The sequence below is a fragment of the Dendrobates tinctorius genome, unplaced genomic scaffold (genome assembly GCF_039654945.1).
Source record: "Dendrobates tinctorius isolate UK_male_01 unplaced genomic scaffold, ASM3965494v1 ptg000091l, whole genome shotgun sequence".
NCBI classification, from domain to species: domain Eukaryota; kingdom Metazoa; phylum Chordata; class Amphibia; order Anura; family Dendrobatidae; genus Dendrobates; species Dendrobates tinctorius.
Genome location: NW_027361759.1, coordinates 5,877,840 through 5,904,342, shown reverse-complemented (window position 1 = coordinate 5,904,342; position 26,503 = coordinate 5,877,840). Strand labels below are relative to the sequence as shown.

The window sequence follows — 26,503 nt, the reverse complement described above, 5'->3', positions numbered from 1 at the left end:
AAGTTCAGTAATGTCTTTCTTGAGCACCGGAGTCCAAAATTGCACACAATAATCCAAGTGTGGTCTGACGAGTGATTTGTACAGAGGGAGAATTATGTTTTCATCTCGTGTCCCCAGACCTCTTCTAATGCATCCCATGACCCTATTTGCTTTGGTGGCAGCTGCCTGACACTGGGCACTCCAATTTAGCTTCTTATTGACTAAGATGCCTAAGTCTTTTTCTATGTCTGATTTCCCCAGCAGTTTCCCATTTAGTAAGTAATTATAGCATCTGTTTCAAGTTATCTTATTTACAAGGACTCCTAAAATAGAGGGTTATATTGTAGCCTGGAGGGGTATAGTTTGGCGTAGGCTATTTTACACCCCAGGGTACAGTTTGGCCAAGGACAGTTTATCCCCCAGGGTATACTCTGGCCTGGGCCAATGTTCATCTGGGTTTAATCTGGACAGGTATTAATTTGGCCTGTTACACCGGGTATAAATTGGCATATCATCAAACACAGTCCACTTACAACAATTTAACCACCTCCAATTAGGCAATTTGAACAACAACATCCCCACACATGAATGGGAATATAGAGGCATAAACACAGTATAAATTAAAAAAGTTTTATTTTACTTTACTGCCCATTTACTGTGTATTTGTTATGATTGCTAACTTTTATGTAGCTATTCACACCTGATCTAGTAAAATCAGGAATATTATAATTTACATTTGATATATTGGCAATTTACATTGTAGCACATAGCACAAAGCACTTTGTTTGCTGCTATATATTGTACCTTGTATATTCCTGAATCTGTATTTGCACTATTGCATTTTTAGTGGCACAATTATATTCCTGGTCTCTTTATACCCTGGTTTTTTACGTATGAGGATTCCTTGTTTGGGAGTCAATCATTTTAATATGCTTCAATAAAACTTTTTTAATTCATACTGTGTTTATGCCTCTATATTCCCATTCATGTGTGGGGATGTTGTTGTATAAATTGGCATATGTGCAATGTGTAAGGGGTATTTCACACTAAGCGAGATCGCTGATGCGTCACCGATTTTGTGACGCAACAGTGACCTCGCCAGCGATCTCGTTACGCGTGACACTTAGCAGCGACCAGACCCCCTCTGCGATGTCGCTGATCGTGCTCGAATGTCCTGGGCCATTTTTTGATCGCTGGTGTCCCACTGGCCAGCATGCATCGCTGTGTTTGACACTGACGAGAGACCTCGTTAGCGACTCAGAAATCATGGACGCAGGCTGAGTCGTCAGAATCGCTGCTGCGCCGTTTAGTAGATCTGACTGTTTGACAGCTTACTAGCGATCATTTAGCGACGCACCAGCGATCCTTACCAGGTCGTATCGTTGTTGGGATCGCTGGTGCGTCGCTTAGTGTACCGGTACCCTAAGAGCATGTTCACACTGTGGCCATTTCACAAACAAAACTCAAGAAAAAAATCCAAAACAAAATGAGCATGTATCCTGTAGTAAGTAAATACTAACATTTATATTGAAGGTGGCTGACACAAGGGAAGGTCTTGATACTAAAGGCAGGAAAGGACTGTCCCGATTAGGTATACCTTGTGGTGGTTGGATGGCTTTTTATATAAAAATAGTGTTAACTATGTACCCCATGTTATTTATGTTATATGTAGTATCTATTTACTTACTACAGGGTATATAGTCATTTTGGTTTTTTCTTGGGTTTTGTCAGTTCAACAGGCATTTTAATGTACTACAGATTACCACCATAGACAAACAAGTTTGATTTGCTAATTAAATAGTACCACCTAAAGCCCCCGTTATACATAAGGATGTCCCAGCAATCCAACCAACGATCCGACATGATGGGATCGCTGGGACATCGTTAGACAGCCCCAGCGATCAGGATCAGCGACGCTGGACGCTGGTTTCTAATGTAAACATCGGGTATCCAGAAGCCGCGGCTCTTGGATATCCGCTGTTTACCTTGGAAACCGGCGTCGCTGATCGCTGGTCTCTCACTGCCACACGCAGCGATGCGCGCTGGCCAGCGGGAGACCAGCGACTGAAAAACGGCCCAGGCCAATGCTGCACGATCAGCGATAACCAGCAGGGGGGCCAGTCGGTGATCCCCGTCACACACAGCGATCACGCTGGCGAGATCTCTGTGGCGTCACAAAATCAGCGATCTCGCTAGCGAGACGCTGTGTGTGACGGGGCCTATAGACAAACAAGTTTGATTTGCTAATTAAATGTATTTAGGAATTTACTTTATAATGACAATATATTTGTATCTATTCCCAGAGAACCCCTTTAAAATGATTATTGTTTGTCATAGCTTCAGACAGACTTTCTTGATCCAAAGAAGCTAACCTGTAAGAACGGTACTATAAATGCAAACAGCAACCTACTTTATTTTTTCAGCCTCAGGTTAGATAGAGGTAACTTTTTTTTCTTTAACTGTGAAAATCGCAAACCTGAGAGATACATTTATTAACTCTTCCTTATGTCTTGGATTTTTAGCTCAAGAGCCCACATGTCTCATACCCATGAGATTATCATCAACCAGAGACAGGGTCAGAGTCCATGGATTAAAAAAAAAAACATGGTTTTCATATGACTGAGAGCAGAACTAAGAAGTATTCTGTCAGTGTCCTTGCAAGTACAGCCACAGCCAAAAGTTTTGAAACTGACACAAATTTTTACTGTTGACATGATACACAAACTCATGGTAGCGCTCAACTTTTCTTCTCCGGACAATCAATCTTCTACATGTCCCAAACAGTCTGAAGTAGACTTCCTGCAAAGAAATATTGTCTGATGAAGAACAGGTATTGGACTGCAAGTAGCAAGAGGCAGGAGTAAAGTCATTTTCTCTAAGGAAGTACCCTTCAGACTATTTGGAACATCTAGAAGAATCATTATCTGGAGAAGAAAAGGTGAGTGCAACCATGTGTGCTGCATAAAGCATCCTGAGACTATTCATATGTGGAGTTGCTTTTTATCCAAGGGAATAGGTTCACCCACAATTTTGCCTAAGAAGACTATCATGAATAAGGAATGGCATCTAAACATCCTCCAACAACAAGTCCTCTCATCAATCCAGGAGCTATTTGATGGATGATGGACAATGCTTTTTCCAGTATGATGGAGAAACATGGCTCAGGGCAAAAGTGATAACCAAGTAGCTCATTGAACAAAACAATGAGATTAGGGGTTCTTGGCTAGGAAACGACCCAGACCGCAATCAAATTGAGAACCTGTAGTCAATACTCAAAAAGCGGGTGGACAAACAAAAACACAAATTGTGATAAACTCCAAGCACTGATTAGGCAAGAATGAGTTCCCATCTTAAAAGATCTAAAAACACTTAAGAAGCAATCTTAAAAAAAAAAAAAAAAAATCTGGCTTCAGCCACATATTTTTGGGGTCACGAATGTATAATGCACCAATAGCTACTGAATGGACTTTAAAATGAATCTGATCTTTGGTATCAGGAATAGTTTAATCATAGCTGCCTCCTATTTATTTAACCACATGGAAAATCCAGCCCTTACTATTAACCCTAACCCTCTAGTTTACCAACGATTTGTAGAGAAAACTACTATTAAATTACATAAAGGGGGCATAACAAATTGGTGTTGCAGGACAGTTCAAAAAGGAGGTCAAAATGACCCATAACTTACTGCAACAAAAGACCACACACAGCAATGTATGACTATTAGTAGAGAAGCATACTCTGTTATGTGGCTGGGACTCTAATCCAGATTTTGTGCCAATAAACAAAGCCTGAATATTCAGAAGCCACAAGTTCACAATTCCTGCATCACTGCAAGCATGGCTTATACTGCACTACAGTCTTCAAAAGCCCCAGATTACACATATTGCCATTTGCAGATGCCCTCGCCTCTAATACAGCCATCTGGTGTCTAGCAAATGGAACAAATCTGTTTTCAGGAAAGAGGTCTTAAATTGCATGGTTTTGCTGAATTATTCATTTTGTAGACTTCATGAAAATGCAGAATAGGTTTTTCTTTATTTGTAAAAGGAAATTCCATCTGACTAATATTTCATAATCTGTAAGTGGGTCACTGTACCATTCATTACCACTTCATAAAAAAATGCAGTGTTTCCAAAGTGGATAACACAGGACAATAGACGTCGTTCTCTCTCTGGGTACACAATGTTAGTAGTTCATGGATGGAAACCTCTGACCTAATTGCACGAAAAAAAAGTACGGGAGCCACATAATAACTTTTATTGATATAGCGGCAACATCTTCGGCAGAGTCGATCAGGAGACCAAAGATGTATAAAACAACCAAAACAAATTATTATCAACAATAAGGCAAATAGAGAGAGGACCCTAACAATTTAAAGTGAGAAGCCACAGTACATAAGAGTTACAAATACCAAATTAAACCTTGGTAGTTAATAAACCTTCCAGGTACATGCAAGTAACACCATTTTATAATTTTGCATAACCAAAGACGGTTGACATGGAGCAGTTAATGGTTTGTACATTAACACATTTGTGGAGGTCTACCACACAGACATATCATGATCATTTACCTTCCCTTTCTCCACTTAATCCAATTACTGATCGATATTGATTCCCTAGATTGCCATCTGCCTTTACTTAGCAGTCACTTTGGATACAATTATGGTACTTCAAAACTACTGGCAAAAACCCATCTCTTAATTATTGGTATTTTCATAAAAAAAAGAAAAATTAAAAGCCATTGAATTTTATCAATTATAATTCTTCACAGTTATCATCATGTAGATGTATAGACAGTTCTTGACTGCGGTATTGGAGAGGCTTCCTTCCAACTGACCCCCTTTATATATCAACCCCATCCTTTTACAACCCTGCCCAGCTTCCACGGAACACCCCCTTTTCCCCAAATTAACATTCATAACACCTTTTTCTTTGTTAATAAAAGGCCGATTTGGCCAATTTATCTCAACATTAAAATAAATAACTTTTTGTAAGGAGGTTCTTGGAGCTCCAAAACCTGGCAGAAACCAGTAAATAATAATTAACCATCCAGCATTACCCCCACAACCACAGTCTCGGTGGCACCTTTGTTGCCGGAAAACCTTTTTCATAACGCTGACTCCCAGGGACCCCATCCTGTAGAGTCCAAAAATCCGCCAGGCAATCAATCAAAATCCAAACATGAAGGGGAAGTTACCATCCACCTAATGTACTACCCCCCAACACAATTTTGCCACGAACTCCAAGAACCCCCCTCCTCACCACCGCATGCCGAAATGACCCAATGACATCATCATCAAACATTGCTATATTTTACCTTACTTGAACCAGTAAATTAAAGGGTGGGACCTTGGCTCTTGGCGCCTTGTGCAGATTGCTAGCCCCCACCCCTCCTCAGGCAGATAAATACTGATCAACTGTAAACACCCCCCTGTTGTCCAACCCCTACGGTACCCGTGCTTCTACCCATATGTATCTTTTAACCCCTGTTTGCCCTATGAATCAAGTCATGGGTCACTATGCCCATGGCTTTGCTGAGGGCGATGTTTTTCCTTGACAAAAATACAAAAAAAGTTGCGTTGGACTTTACAGTCCAAGTATCGACCATGTTCCTGAAGTTTTGCTCCTTTCAGAATATTGTAGTAGACACAAATTAAGGATCGATACAAAATATGAAGAAGCCTGAACTAAAACCAGGTGTATCACTGCACGGACATTATTCATCAAAATGCTGTTATGAAGTATACTCCAAGTTCCTGAAATATATAACATTCCAATACTAAATCTTCTGGGTTTGATACTAGACATGAATGAAATCGAACATTCATCATATGAAAGCTATATTCCATGTCGCCTAAGCCCCTGCACACATTATACTAGGCCTCATCAGCCAAAAATATCGTTCAGCATGTTGAATGTATACACAAAAGACTAAATGCTCAAAATGTGTCTCATAGTAATATGGCAGAAAATCAAAAAGACATCTTTCAGAGAGAGTCTCCCTTTGGGATATGTAATCTTGCACTTCCTTGCTAAAAAAATCTGGTGCAACAGGATGGAATAATAGAAGTCAGGACACAGCAGCTGCCCCCGTTGACTAGCACCATCTGCTAACCCCTTTCCAACCCCTCTTAAATGCACTGTTCCTCTTTCCCGTACAGTGGTTTGCGCTGCTTAATACCTTTGTTTGCTCCACTCTGGGGAAAAATAATAATGACCCAGTTACACCCATCAGAAACATATAAATTAATCACATGACAATGCCAATAAAGATCAAACGCAATAATACCAAAATAGTCCCAGTGTGGTCAACAAAGATTTGGCTCAAAGTTTGAAGTCGGAAAATGTTCATCAAGAGATAAATAAGCCCCATGTAGACAGTAATAATCTTATAATGCTGGGAGGGGAATATGATCTGATCATGAACCATTTTTAAAAAATATATCTATATTATGTATATTATTTTATATGTTTCTATCACACTAAAACCTAGCAGAGTACAAGGTGTGCCACTGCCCCAGATGCCGCTGCTTGTAAAAAAAAGCGCTATGGCCAAGTTCTCACGCTGAGCATTTGGTGCGTTTTTTCCCCCTGCTTATTTTTGTGCACTAAAAAAAGACAAAAAAAAAACAAAACAAAACACCGCTCATTACAGTTCCAGCAAAATTGTTTTGGGTTTTTTTTTACACTGCGGAAATTGATGTGTGTGCCACTTATTAACTGCAAGAGAAATTGACTTGTTGCAGATTTCTATGAATTTTTAACCAAAGACTTAAATGAGATGAGAAAAATTTCCCAATAATAAAATGTGTACGCATGGTTACCGTACGTCTTCGAGGCAGAAATGCAATAAACCCAAGTAATTTGCCCATGACTATCAAATCAGAGCTAAGTAACAAAAGTAACAAGAAGTATCCAAAACAGAGGAGTGTTATTCAACACAGGACAATCCAAAAAGAGGTAAAAAAAATAAAAAAGCAGCTTTATAAAATAAAAAACGGGGGGGGGGGGTTACAGGAGAAAGCATAAAACTGGAAAGAAGGGTAACCCAACTTACAGTAGCTGGTTGGTGCAGAAATGCTGCCGAAAATCACGCCAAATACCAAGCATGGCAGCCTAGCCTACAGAGTTCGTTTCGGGGCCAGCGTCTCAGAAAAATGGCCAATTTGTGCTTACTTTTATTGCAAGGGGCAGATAATGGCGTTTCTGTATAGCGGGCACGGTTGTGAATTCATAGCTTTCAATTGCTTTATGTGATATAATTCACGAGTGTACACGGGTCCTCATGAAAAGTTTAAAAAAAAAAACAAAAACATGTGACTAAAATGAAAAAATAGACTGAGATTACCATACGAAATTTAAAATGAGGGGGGAAAAAAATGTAAAAAAAATTGTGAGGTCCAGAGGTCGAAAATAACCCTGAATATAAACTACACAGCACAAACACATCAATGTCTCTTGCTTTCAAAGACCATTTTGTCCAAAGCATCACCAGAACCCTTTTGTTCACCACAGCAGAATAAAAACATTTTTGTCCTCAGGCTTGTGAGCAGCCGTCGCCATAGAAACAAGTTGTTAACGGCCCAGCGACTTGCTCAGCGCTGCCTGTGATCCTGGCTGTAAATGTAACACATTCACAGAAGGAGGGCCGGCTAAAACAAGGGCCACGTAATTAGGGGAATCAGCGCAATTTAATATATATATATAATAACTATTAGCATCTTTAGCTATGTTTACACGGACAACAGGGTAGGAGGAGAGGACATGTTCTGCCCCGTAGTCCTAACTAATGAGGAAACAATCACCTTTAAAAAGGACAAGTTAAGTGACCTCTTTTAAGGCTCCGCTCACACTACACCTGCATACATTGTCAGGCACATACACTCAGGAGGTACTTCCCTGACCATATGCACTGTCAAGGTGGAAGCTGAGGTCTAGGTCCACCATAGGGACCCATTGTAAAGAAACGTTTACTATATGGTATACATCTATGTGTACTGCCCTCTGTATAGGAAAGTGTAGTCTCCTGTGTTCAAACAAACATTATACACACATACAATCGTGTGAAAAAGTGTTTGCACCTTCCTGATTTCCTATTCTTTTACATGTTTGTCACAATTAAATGTTTCAGATTACCAAACAAATTTACATTTTAGACAAAGATAACACAAGTAAACACAAAATGCAGTTTTTAAATGAAGGTCTTTATTCTTAAGGGAAACAGAAATCCAAACCTACAGGGTCCTGTGTGAAAAAGTGATTGCCCCCTAAACCTAATAACTGGTTGGGCCAACCTTAGAAGCAACAACTGCATTCAAGCCTTTGTGATAATTGGCAATGAGACTTTTACAATGCTCTGGAGGAATTTTGGCCACTCATCTTTGGAGAACTGTAATTCAGCCACACAGGAGTATTTCTGAGCATGAACCACCTTTTTAAGGCCATACCACAGCATCTCAAATGGATTAAGGTCAGGACTATGACTAGGCCACTCGAAAGTCTTAATTTTGTTTTTCTTAACTCATTCAGAGGTGGACTTGCTGGTGTGTTTTGGATCACTGTCCTGCTGTATAACCCAAGTGCATCCTTCAGGATTTTTTGGTAGACCACAGAATTCATGATTCCATTTACCAAAGCAAGTTTTCCAGTTCCTGAAGCAACAAAACAGCCCCAGATCATCACACTACTACCATATTTTACTGTTGGTATGAAATTCCTTTCCTGAAATGCTATGTTACCTCTATGCCAGATGTAATGGGACATACACCTTAAAAAAGCTCAACTTTTGTCTCGTCAGTCCACAGAATATTCTCCCAAAAGTATTGGGGATCATCAAGATGTTTTCTTTCAAAACTGTGAAGATTCTTTACGTTCTTATTGCTAAGCAGTGGTTTTTGTTTAGAATCTCTGCCATGCAGGCCATTTTTGCCCAGTCTCTTTCTTATGGTGGCACCATGAACGCGGACCTTAAATGAGAAGTGAGGCCTGCAGTTCTTTGGATGTTGTTGTGGGGTCTTTTGCGTCCTCTTGGATGAGTCGTTGCTCCACTCTTGGAGTAACTTTGGTCACCCGGCAACTTCTGGGAAGGTTCACCACTGCTCTATGTTTTTGCCATTTGTGGATAATGTCTCTCACTGTGGTTCGCTGGAGTCCCAAAGCTCTAGAAACGGCTTTATAACCTGTTCCAGACTGATAGATCGCAATTGCTTTGTTTCTCATTAGTTCCAGAATTTCTTTGGATTCGTAGCATGATGTATAGCTTTTCAGGAGCTTTTGGTCTACTTCACTTTCTCAAGCAAGTCCTACTTAAGTGATTTCTTGACTGAGAACAGGTGTGGCAGTAATCAGGCCTGGGTGTGGCTAGGGAATTTGAACTCAGTTTCCCAAACATGTGATAAACCACAGTTAATTTATGTTTTAACCCCTTTCTGACATATGACATACTATCCCATCCAGGTCACCCGGGCCCGTATGACCGTTAACGGCATAGTACGTCATCGTGATCAGCTACACTCAGGGAGGGAGCACAGCTGATCGCGGCCGGGTGTCAGCTGATTATCACAGCTGACATCCGGCACTATGTGCCAGGAGCGGTCACTGATTGCTCCCGGCATATTAACCCCTGGCACACTGCGATTAAACATGATCTCATTGTTCCAGTGGTATAGGGAAGCATCGCACAGGGAGGGGGCCCCCCGAGACCCTCAGAACAACGCGATGTGATTGCATTGTTTAGAGGGCCTCCTCACTGCAGACCCCGGATCCAAGATGGCAGTGGGGTCCTTCCAGGGTCCTGCAGGGAGGTGGCTTGTCAATGCCTGCTGAGAGCAGGCGCTCAGAAGCCTCCTACACTACTTGCCAGATCGCTGATCTGACACAGTGCTGTGCAAAGTGTCAGATCAGCAATCTGGCACTATATAGTGATGTCCTACCGTGGGACAAAGTAAAAAAGTAAAAAAAAAACAAAAACAACAACGTGTAAAATTAATTTTAAAACAATTCCTAAATAAATAATAAAAAATATTCCCCAATAAGTTCATTTCTTTATGTAAATAAAAAAATAAAAATAAATATACACATATTTAGTATCGCCGCGTCTGTAACAACCTGCCCTATAAAACTGTCCCGCTAATTAACCCCTTTAGTGAACCCCTTAAAAGGCAAAAAAACTAATGCTTTATCATCATACCGCCGAACAAAAAGTGGAATAACACGCTGTCAAAAAGACTGATATAAATAAACATGGTACCGCTGAAAAAGTCATCTTGTCCCACAAAAAATGAGCTGCCATACAGTGTCATCAGCAAAACAATAAAGTTATAGCTCGCAGAATAAAGCGATGCAAAAATATTTTTTTATATATAAAATTGTTTTTATTGTATAAAAGCGACAAAACATAAAAAAAATAAATGAGGTATCGCTGTAATCGTACTAACCCGAAGAATAAAGCCGCTTTATCAATTTTACCACACGCTGAACGGTATAAAGGCCCCCCAAAAGAAATTCATGAATTGCTGGTTTTTGTTCATCCAGCCCCCCAAAAATCGGAATAAAAGCGATCAAAAAATGTCATGTGCCCGAAAATGGTGCCAATAAAAATGTCAACTCGTCCAGCAAAAAACAAAACCTGACATGACTCTGTGGGCCAAAATATGGAAAAATTATAGCTCTCAAAATGTGGTGATGCAAAAACTATGTTCTGCAATAAAAATCGTCTTTTATCGTGTGACAACTGCCAAACATGAAAACGCTCTATAAAAACCCGCAATAAATAGTAAATCATACCCCCCTTTATCACCCCCTTCGTTAGGAAAAAAAATAATAAAATAAAAAAAGTATTTATTTCCATTTTCCCATTAGGGTTAGGGCTTGGATTAGAGTTATGGATAGGGTTGGAATTAGGGTTAGGGGTGTGTTTGGGTTAGGGTTGGAGTTCTAACTGGGCATTTTCCACTGTTTAGGCACATCAGGGGCTCTCCAAACGCGACTTGGCATCTGATCTCCAATCCAGCCAATTCTGCGTTGAAAAAGTCAAACGGCACTCCTTCCCTTCCAAGCTCTGCCATGCGCCAAAACAGTGGTTTACCCTCACATATGGGGTATCAGCATACTCAAGACAAATTACACAATAACTCTTGGGGTCCAAATTCTTCTATTAGCCTTCGGAAAATAAAAAATTGGGAGAAAAAATATCATTTTTGTGGAAAAAAAAATTTGACTTTATTTTTATGGCTCTACGTTATAAACTTCTGTGAAGAACTTGGGGGTTCAAAGTTCTCACCACACACAAGTTCCTTGGGGGGGGTCTAGATTCCAAAATGGGGTCACTTGTGGGGGGGTTTCCACTGTTTAGGCACATCAGGGGCTCTCCAATTGCGACATGGCGCTTAATCTCAATTCCAACCAATTTTGTGCTGAAAAAGTCAAACGGCACGCCTTCCCTTCTGAGCTCTGCCATGCGCCCAAACAGTGTTTTACCCCCACTTATGGGGTATCAGCGTACTCTGAACAAATTGTACAATAACTTTTGAGGTGCAATTTCTCCTGTTACCCTTGGGAAAATAAAAAATTCGACCTGAAGTAATTTTTTTGTGTAAAAAAATTAAATGTTCATTTTTTTTCAACATTCCAAAAATTCCTGTGAAGCACCTGAAGGGTTAATAAACTTCTTGAATGTGGTTTTTAGCACCTTGAGGGCTGCAGTTTTTAGAATGGTGTCACTTTTGGGTATTTTCTATCATATAGACCCTTCAAAGTGACTTCATATGTGGTGTGGTCCCTAAAAAAAAAAAAAGGTGTAAAAATGAGAAATCGCTGGTCAACTTTTAACCCTTATAACTTCCTAACAAAATAAAATTTTGGTTCCAAAATTGTGCTGATATAAAGTAGACATGTGGAAAATGTTTCTTAGTAAGTATTTTGTGTGACACATCTCTGATTTAAGGGCATGAAAATTCAAAGTTGGAAAACTGCAAAATTAAAAATTTTCGCCAAGTTTCCGTTTTTTTTGACAAATTAACGCAATTCATAGCAAAGAAATTTTACCCCTATCATGAAGTACAATATGTCACGAGAAAACAATGTCAGAATCACTTGGATCCATGAAAGAGTTCCAGAGTTATTACTTCATAAAGGGACAGTGGTCAGAATTGTAAAAATTGGCCTGGTCATTAACATGCAAACCAACCTTGGGAGTAAAGGGGTAAAGAGGGGGGCAATCACTTTTTTCACACATGGCCCTGTAGGTTTGGGTTTCTTTTTCCCTTAATAATAAAGACTTTAATTTAAAAACTACATTTTGTATTTACTGGTCGTATCTTTGACTAATATTTAAATTTGTTTGGTGATCTGAAACATTTAAGTGTGACAAAGATAAGCAAAAGAATAGGAAATCAGGAAGGGGGAAAACACATTTCACACAACTGTATACCAACGAGAGGCCAAAAGAACACACCTTCGGCCTATGTCTGGTGACTGGTCTCCTATGGCGATGTTCCAGTAATACGTTGAGAAAAGCATCCAAAATTCACTGTAGACAAGGTGCACCCAGCCTTGGACTTGCCCACAGGTGAACAGGAGAAGGCTCCTTTGAAGGAGTGCTAATGAGTAGTGCTATTACACTTGAGTCACAATTTCAAAACGTTATCATCTAATCATTCATTAAACAAGCTAGCCAAATTAATATTACATAAAAGCATAAATAAATTTGTGTATTAGGGTCAAGTTATTTTTGCATGTAGCTGAAGTGATGGCCCCAAGCATCAGTTCCTGGTGGGCCTTTCCCCAACCAGTCTGACACCAAGTGTACCTAGGTTGAGAAGCATGTCAGTGGCGAGAATATGTATTTTCCCCTATATCACTCTGCTTGGGATCAATATCATACACATGTGGTCAAAATTGTTGGTACCCCTTATTTAATGACAGGAAAACCCACAATGGTCACAGAAATAACTTGAACCTGACAAAAGTAATAAATCAATCTTTGAAAATGAACGAATGAAAGTCAGATATTGCTTTTCAACCATGCTTCCACAGAATTAAAAAAAAAATAAAACTCATGAAATAGGCCTGGACAGAAATGATGGTACCCCTGAAAATAAAGTGACAAAAGGTACATGTTAAATCACGGTGTGTCCACTAATTAGCATCACAGGTGTCTACAATCTTGGAATCAGTGAGTGGACCTGTATAGTGGGCTACAGATACTCACTATGCTGTTTGGAGACATGGTGTGTATCACACTCAACATGGACCAGAGGAAGCAAAGGAAAGAAGTGTCTCAGGTGATTAGAAAGAAAATTCTAGACAAACATGTTAAAGGTAAAAGTTATAAGACCATCTCCAAGCAGATTAATGTTCCTGTGACTACAGTTGAGCAACCAGTCCAATATCCAAAAAACAGATTAATTCCAGCTGGAAACCAAGAATTCTTAAAAATTCCACATTTATTATTCCAAAATTAAAAATATGAAGAAATGGTGCACCACAGAAAAATACAAATACTAGCTATTACAACATATTGCACAAGGATAGCGTTGTATGCTGCGGTTAGTAAACGCAGCGTATAACGCTATCCTTGTGCAATATGGTGTAATAGCTAGTATTTGTATTTTTCTGTGGTGCACCATTTTTTCATATTTTTAATTTTGGAATAATAAAAGTGGAATTTTTAAGAATGCTTAGTTTCCCACTGGAATTCATCAGTTTCTTGGATATTGGACTGGTTGCTCAACCTTTGTTCTGTGCGGGAAGAAATGAGAAGTCCCGACAACAGGTGAGCTGACTACCTTTTTCTTTTCTGTGACTACAGTTGCACATATTTAGAAATTTAAGATCCATGGGACTGTAGCCAACCTCCTTGGACGTGGCCGCAGGAGGAAAATTGATGACAAATCAAAGAGACGGCTAATACGAATGGTAACAAAAGAGCCCAGAAAAATTTCTAAAAAGATTAAGGCTGTGTGCCCACGTTGCGTCTTTTTAAGCGTTTCCGTGGCGTTTGTGCCGGCTCAGGCTCAGACGCTGCAGAAACGCTTAAAAGAAGCTTCAAATTAAATAGCATACGTTTTTGGCTTTTTGTGCCAATGCATGCGCTTTTAAACTCTCAGGAATTGCTTAGCGGCTAAAAACGAAGCATGCTCATTAAATTCCAGAAAATGCGCGGAAAAAAAACGTGTCAAAAACGCGCGTCTTTTGTGCAAGAAACGCGCGGAAATAAAATGCGTGTTTTCTGAGAAGGGGATCAGTTTCCTGAGCGTTTAAAAACGCTAACGCGGCCACATAGCCTAAAGGTGAAATTCAAGCTCAAGGAACATCAGTGTCAGATCGCAACATCCGTCGTTGTATGAGCCAAAGTGGACTTCATGGGAGATGACCAAGGATGACACCATTGTTGAACAAAAATCATAAAAAAGCCAGACTGGAATTTGCCAAACTATATTTTGACAAGCCACAAATCTTCTGTGAGAATGTCCTATGGATAGAGGAGACAAATATTGAACTTTTTGGCAAGGCAAATAAGATTTATGTTCACAGATGGAAAAATAAAGCATATCAAGAAAAGAACACTGTCCCTACTGTGAAACATGGAGGAGGCTCTGTTATGTTCTGGGGCTGCTTTGCTGCATCTGGCACAGGATGTCTAGAATCTGTGCAGGGTTCAATGAAATCTCAAGACTATCAAGGGATTCTAGAGAAATGTGCTGCCAAGTGTCAGAAAGCTTGGTCTCAGTCGTAGGTCATGGGTCTTGCAACAGGATAATGACCCAAAACACACAGCTAAAAAACACCCAAGAATGGCTAAGAGGAAAACAGACTATTTTTGTAGTGGCCTTCTATGAGCCCTAACCTAAATCCTATTAAGCATCTTTGGAAAGAGCTGAAACATGCCGTCTTCAAACACGAGACAACTGGAGCAGTTTGCTCTTGAGGAGTGGGCCAAACTACCTGTCGAGAGGTGCAGAAGTCTCATTGACAGTTACAGGAATCGTTCGATTGCAGTGATGGCTTGAAAAGGCTGTGCAACAAAATATTAAGAGTACCATCATTTCTGTCCAGGCCTATTTATGAGTTTCATTTTTTTTAAAATTCTGTGGAAGCATGGTTGAAAAGCTATGTCTGACGTTCATTTGTTCATTTTCATAGATTTTTGATTTATTATCACTTTTGTCAGATTCAAGTTCTGTCACAAATTGTGGGTTTTTCTGTCATTAAATGAGGAGTACCAACAATTTTGACCACGTTTGTATATTCTATATAGTTATCCAAATTCCCGGGAACATTTGGCGGACATGTAGAATTTAATTGCTTCACTGGGTAAAAGCCCAGCACTGTGAAACTATGTCAGTGGTCAAACCAAGGCACTGTTTCATTTTATTTTAATTTTTTTAATTTACAAACTAAATTTTGAAAATTAGAAAACCCTAGACAAAAGTCAAAAGGCTGCCATAAGGCAACACAAACATATACTGTTGTGGACTGTAATAATGGCAGTGAAAAGGGGGATGAAAGAACTCTGGGAACTGTGTACAGTTACTGTAAATAGGGAACGCTGGGCAAAAGTAATCTGTTAACTTACCACACTAGAATTCTCCAAAACAATGTTCCATGTTAAGTGCCACCAAGTTGCAATTAAAAGACACCGATTCCCAGAAAATTACTACATTTTAGGAATTTTTTTTGTAAATCAGTAGTACGGTACTTTGTTAATTATATTTTTAGCATTAAAATTACGTAAGCGCATTAGAGAAATAATAGAAGTCTTAATACACCACCCCCTCTGACAGTTTGCCGGTGAATCTAAAATAGAAATGGTTGGTCATGTCTGAGTGTCTATACTCTACCAGAACCGATTATTGCATATTTATAGTTTTACTTATATATTCTTCTAGTTATCTACTTTATGTGTCTTATATTATTTGATAAAAATGGAATTTTGAGTTTGAGGTCCCTGGTTTCTATAAAAGCAAAAAAAAAAACAAAGTTATTAGTTGTCTTTCGAAGCTACTCAAGGGGGTAGGGTGGGAGACCTCCTTTGCACACACCACTCTATGGTTGTGAAAGTTCTCAAGCCCTATTGTCTCTTGAGATTCTCAGGAAATGAGACAAGAAGAACTTTTCATATGCAAAGCTGGGAAACTAGTGCACTCCAGAACAGGAACAGAGGGGGTAAGCATACTATATTGAACCAAAAACAGAGCTGCCCTCAGTACGTCAAGCAGTGATGAAGGTCACAGCAGGGTAAATAGAAAAGGATGGCTGTGATTACACCTTACAGACCTTGTCGTGAAGAATAAGAATGATCATTTGGCCTTATTTCTTGTTACATATATATACATAATTGTATGACTTCTGGAACATATTATTTACCGGTACCCGCATTACCAGTTAGTAGTGATAATTTGCTTCTGATAATACTTTTTCCAATGCTTGGTCATGGTTCCTTATACATCTAAAATCACCTAAGGAACATTACTAAAGATTTGAATATCTAAAAAGGTCTTAATTCCGTTACATTGCTATCTTATTCTTTCAATTTGTAGATATCAAGCACAATTTTCCTATTCAAAGCAGATACTACCTAACCGAACAGGCCAAATCAGGTAAGGATGCATTCCAAATATACTACAGCCTAAGTTGACCGGTGATCCTCCTTTCCCAACCTAGGAGGACCTGCTTCAGCCAGATGGATATATCTAGGTCCTAGGTTTACACAGAAGTAATGTAAAATTATGATGATATGTTACTGTTAAATTAGATTAGTGAACAAATCCTAGTTTTAGAAAAAGCAGGGCTGATTATGGAAAATCAGGAGCAATCATTGATAACGGATAATGAAACGTTCCCATAATGCTGTAATGACATGAACTATAACTGGTAATATCGTAAACTGAAGAACATCTGGTAAAGTGCTGAACGAACAACTTCTGCTGAACGAACAACTTCCATTTTAATGACTATAATGATAAGTAGAAGAATTGGTCATCTGTAAGAGACAAATGCAGCCTGGAATGTATTCTAGGTAGACGATAGTATCTATTGACTGCTGCACTACATGTGAACTCTGATCTATCCCATCTCTTTATTTACCTCCGGTACCCAAGGGACTCATACTGCCGCTCATTGTTGGCACTTGCTGTGGCCTTGAACTCCCGTACATCCAGTGGTACCTGCCAATTTCCATGTCTTGTCTGCTGCTGTTCACTGCCAATTTTAGGTGGTAAAAAGTCAGTGTTCTCCTGCATATTATTCGAAGTCAATTCCACATATTTAATCTAGCAAAGCTATTGAATGGAAGTTAGTCACAAACATCAATATTCCTTTTGCTAGATATGAGAATCTACACGACACAACATATTAAAGAGAATGACAAGTAAATCAGTTACTAAGACTTCATAACAGTTAGGAAATTTGGAAGATAGAAGAAACAAATAAAGTGGCTTTGCAATGATTGCAGTAACATTAGCTATATGATATCCAGTAGTTTTACGGAGCATGTGTCGGTCCATTTATAATCATAGAAACATAACACTGAAAGGCCTAATGGTCGATCTAGTTAAGGGCGTGAGAGTATTACTTGTTTTTTTCCCAAGATCACAGGGTTTAGGTCAAGTTCATCACATCCAAACATCCCAACTACCAGCAAGTTTAGTGTAAATAGGCTGAATTTTCACCAGTATGTAGTGAAATGTTGGACGACCGATATTACAGTGGCTCAAAATATTTAACACAACTAGTTTATTAAGATCCACAGTAATAGTTATAAATAAGTTAGGAAGTTCAGCGATAATTTTTTAAAAGTCATTTAATCTGATAGAAAGTCTAATTGCCCACAAGAACTAAAATCAACAAACAAGAACGTCCAGAAGACTCCGGACAATGCAGAAAACTTCAAGACACCTGGAAAACCTTACTAGCAATCCTTCTTATCTCTCCCTGTCCCTGCTCTTTCCTCTGCTCTCAAGTGCTAACACAGAAATGTCTGATGCCAAGCAGCGTCAGGACAGTGTCTTTTAATGGCGCTTAAAGGGAATCTCTCACCTCATTTTTGGGCTATGAGCTGTGGCCACAGCCATCAGGGACTTATCTACAGCATTCTGTAATGCTGTAGATAAGCCCCCGATGTAACCTGAAAGATAAGAAAAACAAGTTCGATTATACTCACCAGGGGGCAGGGGCGGGTGCGGTGGGTGTCGCGGTCTGGTCCGGCACCTCCCATCTTCTAGCGATGATGTCCTCCTTCTTACTTCTGCCGCGGCTCCTGCGCAGGCGTACTTTATCTGCCCTGTTGAGGGCAGAGTAAAGTATTGCAGTGCGCAGGCACCGGGAAAGGTCAGAGTGGTGATGGCGGTGGCCGCAGCTTATAGGCCAAAAAATAGGTGACAGATTCCCTTTAAGAGCAGAGGGAAGAACAGGAGCAGGTGAATAACTATCTGATCTGAGGTCAGTAAGGTAGTTGATTAGAGTATGGTCAGGGATTTGTAGACACGAGGATATTCAGGTCTGCGGTTCAGATAACAGAGGGTTTGTTCTTGTGTATAGATCGGTTATAGTCTGGGGTATAAATGACATACAGTATGGTTCTGGGATAGGAATTTTGTAAAGTGCTAGGATGAGTTATAGAGTAGGGGTCTGGCCTGAGGGTCCTTATCTTTGTGTAGCTAGTATGGAGTGTAGTCTTTATTTTGCACTTCTATGTAGGTTGGGACATGCTTATATAACACAATGATGTCTTTACTCAAAGTTAGAAGGTATGCAAGATCTAGTCCTAATGTTCTTTTATCCAAGAAATCAAAACTGTTGGCTCCCCTGTAAACATGTCACTCAACAGATGAACACCGCACACACAGTCCACTTAACTTATTTTCTCAGGTTTAATGATCATTCTATAAAACAAGTCATTAGTGTAGTGATTGATTTAGATAAAGAATCATTCCTGACATCATCTGCCAAAAACTAGACATAAATGTCTTACTGACCATTGCTGAGCGTTACTGTTTTTTGGGATTTCCTTATAAAGGCTTAAATCAAGATTATAATTGAAAAGTAACTTCGTTTTAAATTGTATTTCATAAATCCATAGTACACGTAAAATAAGCCCCTTTGTAATACATTTTATCAGAGTCATTTTCTTCTGTCTCCTACTGGATTGTTCCTTCACTCTCAATTCAAGGATAACATTTGTATTCTGTGAAGGCAGATTTTTTTCCATTAATGAGGTAGGTGATGACAAATGAAACTTTTATAACTCTATGGTGGAAGCAGATAGAGACACACAAGACATTACAGACATTCTGCTGCAAGTTCTCCTAAACTCCTATCTCAGTAATGAGAAAATCTGTCTCCACTGAATACAGATTTTACCCATGAGATGAGAATATGGAGAATGAATTATCAGTTCAAGAGGAGAAGGAAGCAGATTTACATAAAAAATTAAATAAAATGATTATTGTAAAGTTTCTTATTTTCACGTGTACTATTGATTAATGAAAAATAATAAAATTATGGTTACTCTAAGAAACAAAGTATTACTGATGCATTCCTGCAGGAATAGGATAAAATAGGATGTATATAGGTTAAAGCGAACCTATCAGTTGTTTTGGCCGCTATAAGATACGGCCACTGCCTTTCAGGGCTTATCTACAGCATTCTATAATGCCCCCGATCTGACCTGCAAGAGAAGAAAAATAAGTTTTATTATACTCACCCAGGGGAGGTCCAGTCCGATGGATGTCGCAGGTCCGGCACCTCCCATCTCCTTGCTTCATGGCTCCCCGGCATCTCGCTCCTGCGCAGGCGTACTTCTCTGCCCTGTCGAGGGCAGAGTAAAGTACTGCAGTGACAAGGTGCTGGACCTCTCAGAACTTTGCCGGTGCCTGTGCACTGCAGTACTTTGCTCTGCCTGCGCAGGAGCGCTATGTCGGGAGCGAGGAAGCAAGCAGGAGAGCGGCATCACAAGAAGATGGGAGGCCCCGAACTGGATCTGGGTGAGTATAATAAAACTTATTTTTCTTCTCTTGCAGGTTGGACTGGGGGCTTATCTACAGAATTATAAAATACTGTAGATAAGCCCTGAAAGTGTTATTTGAATTGTAAAATCCCTTGACAGATCCTCTTTAATAAAGGGCCTGTCACACTAAGCGATATCGCTAGCAATATCGCTTTAACGTCACTGATTTTTGTGACGTTATAGCGATATTGCTAGCGATATCGCTATGTCTGATACTTACCTCCGACCTGCTCCCCCGCTGGATATCGCTGATCGCGCGAGAACGCAAGAACGTCCTGGACCGTTTCTCGTCGTCAGCTTCCCGCTTGGCTTCCTGCTGTGGAGACGAGCAACGCGTGGACGCGGGCGGAAGGACGTCAGGATCGCCTCGTCTGACAGGTAAGTAGTGACCCCCGACCCCTGCGATGTCGCTGGTGAGATCTGCCTGTGTGGCAGCTCACTAGCGACCACTTAGCGATGTACCAGCGATCCTGATCGCGTCATATTGCTGGTCGGGATCGCTGGTGCATCGCTAAGTGTGACACTACCTTAAGAATACAATGTTCACATTTGGGCAATATATTGTATTTAACTTTTTTTCTGAAAAGATTTTTTTGCTTTTTTTAAAGAAATTCAGTGGAAGAGATCTTTTGATGTGCAGGTCTGAGATATTTTATTCAGATTTGTGTATGGTCACTATTATGCCCAAGAAATTAAAGGCCAGCAGTGAAACACAGATATCATTCATGGAAATCACTGCATGAGAGAAAGAACTCATTTTGCCAATATCCTAATAAAGGCCTGGACATCATCAAAGCTTTGATGCTATGTGGTTGGTAAAGTCAGCCACAGGCTTAAGCAGATCAAAAGATTCTGCTTGAATATTGGAATATAAAGAGAAAATCGTGTTATTTTTGGCACCTACCCTTATTGGTGCCTGGCAATCAGAAAACAGAGCTTTAAGTGAACAGTGATACTGAACCCTAGCACTCAGCAGGCACACTCCCAACTTATTTTGAGAAAAAAAAAAAAATAGAACGAAAGATCTGCCACATATATTCTGGACAGATGAAATTTTTATCACTATATTAAATACATAAGAAACAATTTAAAGGAAACTAGAGAGAAAAAAAAAAAAGAAATGCACTGAATTTCTAGGCAGTGTCCAATGAGTTTAGGTGGTTGCCTAAAAACAGAGTCAATAATCATGAATGTGCACACCATGTTCAGATGCAGCATGGCCGGCCCTGCACACAATGGGGGCACTGCTGAGCAGCATTGGGGAAAAAAATACAAAAGCATGTGCACCCTGCCAAATCTATTTATTATGATGGCCAGGCTGGCTAATATTACACATACACTTTGGGAAAGCATAATCTATTACTTATGATCCCTTTCAACCAATGTGGTCTCATTCAGCAGAAAGAGATTAATAAGGACATTACTGTGTTTCGAGATATAACTAGAATCAGTCAAACATCACTCACTTTTATAGGACAGATTACTGCAACTAGACAGAAGCCATGATATTTAGTGGAGCACAATCATTTCCAGCTTCTATTTCCTCCAAAAAGCCAGGCATACACAGCCCGACATGGTCACAGCCACAGATTCACAGATCACATGAATGGCAAAGAACACGTTACAGTGTAACACGATAAACAAAACTCATGACTGTCACACATCCTTCCAGTTATGAGGTGGTTATGGTCTCAGCAAGAAAATCTGTCCTGACCACGAGCAATGGGAATGTTTGTAGCCCTATAAAATCGCACCCTATAGGCTGACACTATAGCAGATGCCATGGTTCACTTTGCATTTCGTCAATTTCTTGCTCATGAATTAGGGATGGCTTTTACTGAACACAAGCATTTGGCAAGAGATGAAAAAAAAATCACTGCTTGTATAGCGGCATTAACTGTAAAACCCCATATTACTTACACATAGTATACCACTAGAGAGAATTCCCAAAACTCAACATGTTATTTTAGCATAGCTATGGGCAACTACAGGTTACTGATAACATGGCGCTTACAAGATGAAAGATGGGTATGTTATGATGCAGCTCCAATTATTCAGTAGGAGCCTTGGCATTACAGCAAAATTATAGTGTATGTACATCTCTATCTATAGATATGTGTATACACAAACACATACATATATATACACACATATATGTATATATAGATACACACACATATGTATATATAGAGTCCTCAAGATGACCCGCATTGTCTTTTTTTTCATATGTATATATAGATATACACACACACACACACAAATATGCACACATACATACACACACATATATATGTATATATAGATATATACACACACACTATATACACGTGCATATATATACACACACACACACATATATATATATATACACACACACACACACACACTATATACACGTGCATATATATACACACACACATATATATATATACACACACACACACACTATATACACGTGCATATATATACACACACACATATATATATATACACACACACACACACTATATACACGTGCATATATATACACACACACACATATATATATATATATATATATACACACACACACACACACTATATACACGTGCATATATATACACACACACACACACATATATATATATATACACACACACACACTATATACACGTGCATATATATACACACACACACACACATATATATATATATATATATATATATATATATATACGCATACACACACAAATATGCACACATACATATGTATATATAGATATACGCACACATTATATACACATGCATATATATACACACACACATCAATATATAAAATATATGTATAGACAAACACAGGTATATACTTATTATTTTCAGTTCAGTACTGATCAGTTTTTTTTACATGAAAGGATTTTATCTCCATTACTATTTTACAGGACAATGGAAGAGAAAGGACTCCTACAAGTGGCACTTGTGTATGATAATACACTACATCTAATTACTGCAAGTTACACCATGTGGTCATAATTTATAGCACCATAGTGAAATATTAGCTGTGGCCCCCGAAAAGATGAAGTTCTATATCATTGATGTGACGTAATTTATTCTACCGCGGATCATAAAGGCACCTCGTCCCTGGAGTTGCTAAGAGACCACTTCGGTGTTGAGAAGGGCTGATACTTGTATGTATGCTCCAACTGACTCTGGAATAATGGTGACTGACTGGGAGAAAACGGAACACAGCCTTTATAATGGCTGCTTTACTGCATTCGTAAAGGAAGGACGGAAACATTTATTGGACAAGATGAGGAGTTTGTTGCTAAATATTTGGAATCCTAAATATGTAAAAATATAGAGCATACTAGGCATGTAATAAAAAAAAACATTACATAGCTAATAACATGATTTAATCTAACTACAAATGGAACGCACACAGTAAATAAATAAAATATGTGTATATAGACACATACCCGCACATTTACACATATATAGCATTACAATGCAATTTCATTTATGAGGCAGTGGATTTTTTTTATATACATATAAAGATGTGGAGCTATCTGCAATCAAACAATCCACATTATTTGCAGAAGCCTTATGGAAAAAAGATAGGAGACACACAGACACATAGGATGAGGTAAGCCTACTGGCCTGCCAATGAAAGACCTAGAACAAGAACTCTCTGGGTACCTTTTCTTTCTTGGCTTTGTTCTGTCGTTTCCTCTGCTGCAGTTTCCATGGCTGGCTTCATCCCATACACCAAAAATGCCTTTTAATTCCCCCACCAACAAACACTTTCTGCTGTCTTCCTGTGCTGTGGATTGGTTTCCCTGCCTCCTCTTTACAGCTGCAGTGATTGAGTGCTTCTGTTCTGCACTCCACTAGATCACAGCCTCCTCCAAGATGCAGAGTTGTCAGCTCCAATTCTGCTCTCCCTACTGGTTTCTCCAAGACTTCTGCCAGAAAACAGTCATACGTCATGCAGGATCCCTTGCGAGAAAATGGCCATTCTGTTCTTGATTGTACCCAGACTTACTGAATGCTGAAACTAGTGTGAAGCAATAAAATGCCACTCCTCCCCTCTCTAGTGCTCAACCACTCTGTCCCCTTCTCCTCCAAAGCCCCCCTTGTGAAATGCTAATCACCTCTCATCATTTAGGGATCCCTCCACCACAGGGATGTATGGGAAGCAGTGGAAGAAGAGTTCCCGTGTTCCGCAGCCCTGTGAAGTTGGGCAATTCCTTATAAATAAGTCGTTATCTCACAGCTCTATTATATGAACACATCGTCTAGGGACCATTTTCTCACTTCGCTTGTTGATTCATCCCATATGCCCTTTATACAGCACTGACCATAGAGAAGTTACCTACTTAGCATATATACCGTAATTACGGTATACTCTACATTGCCGAGGCTTGCAATCCTATCAACAGCCATCATTGCAGGCATGTATTAAATAAGAAGAACATTAGAAGCCTCAGGTCAAAAACTACTACAAGAAAGAAAAAAGAAACATGGAGCCAGAATTGTTGAGGAATAAAAGAAAATGTATATATTTATGTCTACTGCTAAACATATACCAGTTTATGGTTAGAAATAATAATCAGGCACATTGAAGGTCACTAAAAAGCTAAAATTATTGAAGGTGACAAAAACCCACCTTTTTTCTACTTTTACTGTCAATTAGAAATCGGTGACGGTGATATTTGTACTGGACCAAAGTTTGAAGACGGTTATTCGTAGTTAGGCATATTGATCTACGTTAAGGTTCATTTACATGGACTGACCGATCGGCGGTAGTTTGCATGCCCATTTACAACAGGCAAATCAAAATAAAGACGTGCACTGATATACACTAGAAAAATCAGTGCGCTGAAGGCTGCCACAGCTCTCGGCAGCGCAAGTCCTGTTTACACAGAACGATGCACGCTGAGAACGGTGATCTTTAATGCTGCACATCGTTTCACCTGCTGAACGAGTGTTTTGCTCGTTTAACCGGCAGCCTGTTTACATGGAAGATAATTACAAAACGAGAGTTTTTAAAAACGATCATTCACGATTATCTTGCAGTGTAAATGCCCCGTAATGTGTTGCTTCTATTTATTTGCACTGAACATGTGTCTTTACTACAAAGCCAATAAAAAGACACCTGGAAGGTCAAGTTTTTATTCAAATTTATCCCCGGTTTAACGTTCTTTCATGATGGCCTTTTCATGTCACTGTCCATGACATCTTTGAATGGAGACCAGAGGCTGGAATTCAGCAATGGAGATCTGCCCTCTTCAGCGATGAGTCCCGTTTTCGTTTTGTATGCAATGATAGCTGTAGATTGGTCTGGAGACCATGTTGGCAATGCCATAAAGAGGCCTAGTCATACTAGTCCTACTCCGTTAAACAGTGTTTTTCCATTACAGGTACGCCAATAGCTCAATGTTACTCCAAGTGTCGCAAGAACCGTTTTTTTTTCAACACCATACCACCAGCCTAGATGGTCTATTCGCGCTACCATGGCCTGCAGCATGTCCAGACTTATGTCCCATTGAGCACATCTGGGATGAAACTGATCTGCAACTGCAAAGTGAGCTGCCGGCAGTGGATCTTGATGATTTGCATGCCCAAGTGCATTCAGCATGGCAGAACATTTCTCAGACAAGCATTAAAGGGAACCCGTCAGCAGTTTTGCTGTAGATAAGCCCCCAATCTGACCTGAAATATAAGCAAAATAAGTTTTGTTATACTTACTCGGGGGGCGGTCCGGTCCGATGGGTGTCGCAGGTCCTGGTCAGGCACCTCCCATCTTCTTGCGATGCCATTCTCCTGCTTGTTTCGCAGGCTCACCGGCATCCCACTCCTGCGCAGGCATACTTATCTGCCCTGTTGAGGGCAGAGCAAAGTACTGCAGTGCGCAAGCGCTGGACCTCTCTGACCTTTCCCAGCGCCTGCGCACTGCAGTACTTTGCTCTGCCTTCAACAGGGCAGATAAGTACGCCTGCGCAGGAGCACGACGCTGGAGAGCCTGTGAATCAAGCAGGAGGGTGGCATCGCAAGGAGATGGGAGGCGCCGGACCAGGACATGTGACACCCATCGGACCGCCTCGCAGGTGGGTATAATAAAAGTTATATTTCTTCTCTTTCAGGTGGATCGAGGGCTTATACACAACATTACAGAATGCTGTAGATAAGTCCTGAAAGGCGGTAGCCTTATCTTATATAGGCCAAAACTGCTGACAGATTCCGTTTAAAGAAGCACACTCAAGAAAGTTTTTATCCTCTTAATATATATTCAATAGTGTACTTACAATTGTTCACTTTGCCTTTCTACCAAGTTAATTCTTCTCTTTTCCATTAGGTCCATCACATCAAGGGATTAAAACAGGACTAGCTGAGTACTTCTAAACTTTGTGTAAAAACATAAAGTCTATTTTTCCTGAATGAGTTATCCCTCTCTTCAACTCCTGGATCCACTGCTCCGCTCTTCCCCCCCTGCCAGGGACTGATGTAGAGTGGCTTGCATAAGTTTTTAACTCTCCTCCTT

General features: G+C 39.8%; 1 protein-coding gene across 7 annotated transcripts in view; it reads right to left on the bottom strand.

The window, feature by feature from the left end:
* Nucleotides 1-26,503, bottom strand: part of GPM6B (glycoprotein M6B) — a 224,795-nt gene that overhangs the window by 36,130 nt on the left and 162,162 nt on the right. For 2 of the 7 annotated variants that reach the window (XM_073586211.1, XM_073586213.1), the window contains exons 1-2: nt 23,659-24,055; nt 17,067-17,180 (exon numbers count right to left, since the gene is read on the bottom strand). The exons of 2 other annotated variants lie outside the window; for them this stretch is intronic. In XM_073586211.1, coding sequence (XP_073442312.1) covers nt 17,067-17,180; nt 23,659-23,719 — 175 coding nt within the window. In that variant the 5' untranslated portion in view covers nt 23,720-24,055. Of the gene's footprint in view, nt 1-17,066; nt 17,181-23,658; nt 24,056-26,503 lie in introns of those variants that run through there. 3 more of the 7 variants (XM_073586212.1, XM_073586214.1, XM_073586217.1) reach the window with 3 other exon arrangements.